Source organism: Maylandia zebra, linkage group LG1, assembly GCF_041146795.1.
Source record: "Maylandia zebra isolate NMK-2024a linkage group LG1, Mzebra_GT3a, whole genome shotgun sequence".
In the NCBI taxonomy this organism is placed as follows: Eukaryota; Metazoa; Chordata; class Actinopteri; order Cichliformes; family Cichlidae; genus Maylandia; species Maylandia zebra.
This window is the reverse complement of record NC_135167.1, coordinates 37036136-37042135: the sequence shown is the minus strand read 5'-3', so window position 1 is coordinate 37042135 and position 6000 is coordinate 37036136. Positions and strand designations below refer to the sequence as shown.

At 44.1% G+C, this 6000-nt stretch overlaps 1 protein-coding gene across 3 annotated transcripts in view; it reads right to left on the bottom strand.

Moving 5' to 3' along the window:
• Positions 1-544: 544 nt before the first annotated feature.
• The window catches only part of LOC101477422 (aggrecan core protein-like), a 28824-nt gene continuing 23368 nt past the window's right edge, over positions 545-6000 (bottom strand). For all 3 annotated transcript variants that reach the window (XM_076885714.1, XM_004566391.3, XM_076885720.1), the window contains 3 exons: positions 3292-3436; positions 2744-2926; positions 545-2664 (listed from right to left, as the gene is read on the bottom strand). In XM_076885714.1, coding sequence (XP_076741829.1) covers positions 2597-2664; positions 2744-2926; positions 3292-3436 — 396 coding nt within the window. In that variant the 3' untranslated portion in view covers positions 545-2596. The remainder of the gene's footprint in view (positions 2665-2743; positions 2927-3291; positions 3437-6000) is intronic.

Sequence of the window (6000 nt, the reverse complement as noted above, 5' to 3'; positions counted from 1 at the left end):
CTGAGTTCCTCTCTCAGTAGCTGAATATTTGTACAGACTCAAAGTTACCCTGTTCCCTTAAATGATCATAAGATGAAATTTATATATACATGCATGTGAAAATATGATTTACTGCAAATATACTCTTGATCGTGGCTCAAGAGCTGGCAGTTCATCTTGTAATTGGAAGGTTGCCGGTTCGAGCCCCGACTCCGACAGTCTCGGTCGTTGTGTCCTTGGGCAAGACACTTCATCCGTTGCCTACTGGTGGTGGTCAGAGGTCAGTGGTCAGTGTCCGGCAGCCTCGCCTCTGTCAGTGCTCCCCAGGGTGGCTGTGGCTACAATGTAGCTGCCATCACCAGTGTGTGAATGGGTGGATGACTGGATGTGTAAAGCGCTTTGGGGTCCTTAGGGACTAGTAAAGCGCTATATAAATACAGGCCATTTACCATTTATTGTATTTACAGCAGACAGAAGTGTGTGTGTGTTTGTGTGTGTGTGTGTATTCCTGAGTCAATATACAACAATAACACAGTACATGTGAGGAAGCATTCTTTATAGTTTTTTCGTCTTTTTTAATCAAACCAACAACACTGTCATATAGACAACAATAGAAACTATAGAATAGATGCATTTTATTCAGTAAAAAAGATTCTATGTCAGAAACATGCACAGCTTTGAAGGTGGACTCTTGCTCTTTGGTTTATGCTTTTTAAAGAGGCACAGCCTCCATGTACAGCATCAGTGACATAAAACAAGTGTACGAATGAATGCAGTCAAAGTTGGGAAATAAAGAAACTGTAACGTCTGCAGCAAAGAGCCCCTGTGGTCCCATAAGGTGACATTTTTCTACAGTGTGTGCCAGTTTATCTGTGACAACAGAAACATCTGTGACGAGTTATTCATCTGTGTGTTTGAACTTCAGCAGACTGTCCACGTCTGCATGACTAAAAGCTTTGACTCGCTGACATGGGTGCATTACTGTAATGCATAGGCGTACCTAATAAAGTGGCTGCTGAACGTATTTAGTATGATGAGAGAACTGTGCCAGAATGATCGAGAAACACCAAACACATAATGAAGTCTCTCGCACAGATGAAGACCTTCTCTGCAGACATGACTCGTCCACACAAATAAATCCTGTGTTTGCAGAGAAACATGGCAGCTGACGGGCTCCGTGCATTTCTTCTGACGTTACAGACATGAAACAGGAAACAGGCTCATTGTTGTAGCTCCGCTGAGAAGCTACGCACTGCACAGCTCGTGGCGGATGATTAATGCCTGAACATAGAAGAGAACGCTAAAACCAGCCAGCGTGACAAACTGACTGCTTTAGGCATAACATAATTAAGAAATAAAGCTTGAGCTGAGCAGAAGCTCGTGTGTGCTGCTAATGCTGCTGTTGTCTTGGACAATAGTTACTGGCTCAGTAAAAAGGCATATTGGACCGTTGGCTGTTTGCTTTTTGTTCACTAGTGTGTGAATGTGTGCGTGAATGGGTGGATGACTGGATATGTAAAGCGCTTTGGGGTCCTTGGGGACTAGTAAAGCGCTATATAAAATACAGGCCATTTACCACTATAAATTCTTCCTTCTTGTCTTTTTTTCATTTGTCTCATCCACTGGATTTAGCTCGGCCATGCTTCATGTCCATAAGGCCTCTCTGGGCACACAGAATTTTGAGATTTCATACAATGTCAATAATACACAAGTGCTGAGTTTTTCTTTACTGAATCTTCTTTCTATGCAGTAAGCAAATATAATATTCATATTAAATAATATAGATTTTTGGCTAGTTCTTGCATAACATGGATCGCCACAGTAGTTGAATGAACCTCTCAGCTGTATACCAACAATAAAATCACAGATAAATTCACAATATTACTGATTTATTTAATGAGAACTAGTGAGAACCATTGTGACTTTATGTCCTCAGTTTGTTACAAAGTCTGTTCACGTGACACTCGGAAAAACAACCCCGGGTCTAAATTAAACCACCTAACAGGTGTGATAGCACAGTCCTCTCAGTTCTAGTTAAACTTGGATCATTTCTGCCCAAACATAACCCAAAAGTCCAAATGACTGAACTCATATATCTTCATGTATGCGGCCTGTTAGCTTTAGAGCTGTCTTACATGCTCATGCCTTTTAATTGTAACTGCACTAGTTACACTACTGTGTAAATCTTCAACTGAACCTCAGCTGAATTTGAAAAAGAAGGAATAACCTTGAACCTGCAGAAGTATCTCCGGCGTACCACATACACCCACACGTATGACTTTTTGGTGCCTGACTTCATGAATCATGTTAACATGATTCCTGCACCAGCGTCCGTCTCTATGATAACATCTACAGCAGAACGTACCATCTGTGAATCAAAGTGTGCCAGCAATACTAAACAAAAATATATTACAAGACACACAATAACCATTAACAACCAGAACAATAAAGTAAGGACAGGAGCCACAGAAAAAAAAAATCACATTACCACGGTGTAGCCACTCCCATGTGTGTGTTCCAGAACATTGCCTCTAGAAATCTTCTTGACTTGTATAGAAAATTCATTTTTGTGTCCCATTAATGTTCTTTTGAAATAATAAATTGCAATTTTGACTCCTTAGCGACGCCTGCTGTTGCGTTCTGGACTCCTGCGGCTCCTCCTCTGTGCTCTCCTTTGACTTTTCACTGCAGCGCGGGAAAAACCAAACAAAGACTTATTATGAGAAATAACTTCTCAGTACGAATCTATACAGAGCATGCTCACCATCAGTGCATTTCACTTGGGGCTCCTCCCACTGTCCGTCTGGTTGACAGCGCACCAGCGGTAGATGGCGCTGTCTAAATCCTGGATTGCACTGATAACGAATGATGGAGCCGACGGGGTACACCACCCTCTTTTTGCCAAACATGCAAGCATTGGCCACCTCCGGCGGGGCACCACAGGACACTGAAGGTAGTACCAGAGGACATCATATCAAACAATGTGTTTCCTGCAGTACGTATTTTAGGTAAAAAGCTAAAACATTGCTGCGTTAGTTAGCTCCGAGTCGAGTTTGTTTTTGCAACAGCCAAAATCCAACACGTTTGTTTTGTTAGTGTTAGGACTCTTTCACAGAGCCCAGTATGAGTCACACTGTAGGAAGCTTTAGCCAGCCTAATGCAAAAAGATAAACCTGCTCCACCTATGAAGGACTCCAAACCACTGGACATATATTCTACCATTCAGATATCTGCCTTGTATTGATAACCAGACCAAACAGACTAGACTAGACTTGAAGGTTTTGCTCCAGAGGTTTTGCTGAGCCAGCCTACCTGAGCCTTTCTTGCAGGTGAAGGGCAGATGATAACTACAGGGTACATCATTCCACTGGCCGTCAGAATGCCAGATCATCACCACACAATCTTCTTCAGAGTTCACGTAGTTGTCCGGCTGGTTAGGCCTCCAGTTCTCGTATTGCTGAAGAGACGAGAGCAAACAGGTAAACCTCAGTGTAAACAGGACCACAACAGCTTTACCAGTTGTCCTGTATGTCATCTTTTACTGCTAAATTAGATTTTATTGTTTTGTCTTTTCTCAACAGCAAAAAGTTCAAAAAACAATAGAAGCATTAATCGATGAAAATGTTTCCACACATAAAGTTGAATTAGACTAAAAAGCATAAACGGCAAATTGTCTTTGAATGGAATTGCTTCATGCTCACAGCTGTTACACACTCGTTTTCAGACCCCCGCTCTTTCGCTACTCAGGTTAAACATGATATATAAGTCACTCGGATAACTTAAAAATGTAATTGTTTGCCTTTTTTCGGTGTTTTATTTGTTCCGGACTAAATCGGTTTGGCTGAGATCAAAGTTATTAGATTAAATAAAACTTTATTAATCCATCGGGTGGGTTCCTCCAGGATTTTCACACAGCTGAATAAACGTCAAACAGAAAACCGATTAAACAGAAGTGTGAGACGATCGAGAATTTCCGCCAGTGTCCTGATATATTTTAGATAGCAAGGAGCAGACGGCTCAGTTTATTAAACTCCACCAAGACAGCGGTGACGCAAATCTGAAGGCTAGACCGTCCCATTTCACAGCCTCGCACTTCCGGCCTTCTCGGTCTTTGAAGGAACCTGCCCACGTAGACCGCGAAAGCCGGGTCCTCCGAAGGATGCAGCCGACGTTTTGGGACACAGCTATGGTCAGCATCCTGACAGCCCAATGGACGAAGCTGTCTCTCAGTCTGCGTGTTCTGGCCCGGAGGCTCTTCAGTATCATTCCTGATGGCAGCAAACTGAAGACGCTGTTGAAGGGATGAGTGGAGTCACCTGTAATAGAGAGGACCTTCCAGATGAGGCAGGTGCAGTAGATCTCCTGGGGAGGGAGGCAAGAGAGGTCCCCACAATGCTCTCGGCTGCTCTCACTACCCGTTGTCATTTTTTCCTGCAGAACCCAGTGCAGGAGTCATACCACACAGTGATGCAGCTGGTGAGGATACTCTCAACTGTGCCTCTGTAGAAGGTGCTCATAATGGGGATTGAATCTCTTGTGCTTCTCAGTTTGCAGAGGAAGTAGAGTTGCTGTTGGTCTTCTCCACATTCAGGGACAGGTTGTTGTTGCTGTACCACTCTGCCAGATGGTTAACTTCACCCCTGTAGTAGATCCCGTCGTGGGTCAGCAGAGTGAAGAGAAGGGGGCTCAACACACATCCTTGGGGAGCCCCCGTATTCAGTGTTCTTGGGCTGGAGGTGTTGCTGTCGACCCATACTGTCTGCTGTCTTCCTGTCAAGAAATCTAGCAGCCCGTTATACAGCAAGGTGCTGATCCCCAGCAGATCCTTTTTTATGAATGAGTTGCTGGGGAATGATGGTGTTGAATGCTGAACTGAAGTCTATGAACAGCACTCTGACATACAGTGGGGCAAAAAAGTATTTAGTCAGCCACCGATTGTGCAAGTTCCCCCACTTAAAATGATGACAGAGGTCAGTAATTTGCACCAGAGGTACACTTCAACTGTGAGAGACAGAATGTGAAAAAAAATCCATGAATTCACATGGTAGGATTTGTAAAGAATTTATTCATAAATCAGGGTGGAAAATAAGTATTTGGTCACCTCAAACAAGGAAAATCTCTGGCTCTCACAGACCTGTAACGTCTTCTGTAAGAAGCTTTTCTGTCCCCCACTCGTTACCTGTATGAATGGCACCTGTTTGAACTCATCATCTGTATAAAAGACACCTGTCCACAGCCTCAAACAGTCAGACTCCAAACTCCGCCATGGCCAAGACCAAAGAGCTTTCGAAGGACACCAGGAAAAGTATTGTAGACCTGCACCAGACTGGGAAGAGTGAATCTACAATAGGCAAGCAGCTTGGTGTGAAAAAATCAACTGTGGGAGCAATCATCAGAAAATGGAAGACATACAAGACCACTGATAATCCCCCTCGATCTGGGGCTCCACACAAGATCTCATCCCGTGGGGTCAGAATGATCATGAGAACGGTGAGCAAAGATCCCAGAACCACACGGGGGGACCTGGTGAATGACCTGCAGAGAGCTGGGACCAAAGTAACAAAGGTCACCATCAGTAACACACTACAACGGCAGGGAATCAAATCCCGCAGTGCCAGACGTGTTCCGCTGCTGAAGCCAGTGCATGTCCAGGCCCGTCTGAAGTTTGCCAGAGAGCACATGGATGATACAGCAGAGGATTGGGAGAATGTCATGTGGTCAGATGAAACCAAAGTAGAACTTTTTGGTATAAACTCAACTCGTCGTGTTTGGAGGAAGAAGAATACTGAGTTGCATCCCAAGAACACCATACCTACTGTGAAGCATGGGGGTGGAAACATCATGCTATGGGGCTGTTTTTCTGCCAAGGGGACAGGACGACTGATCCGTGTTAAGGACAGAATGAATGGGGCCATGTATCGTGAGATTTTGAGCCAAAACCTCCTTCCATCAGTGAGAACTTTGAAGATGAAACGAGGCTGGGTCTTCCAACATGACAATGATCCAAAACACACCGCCCGG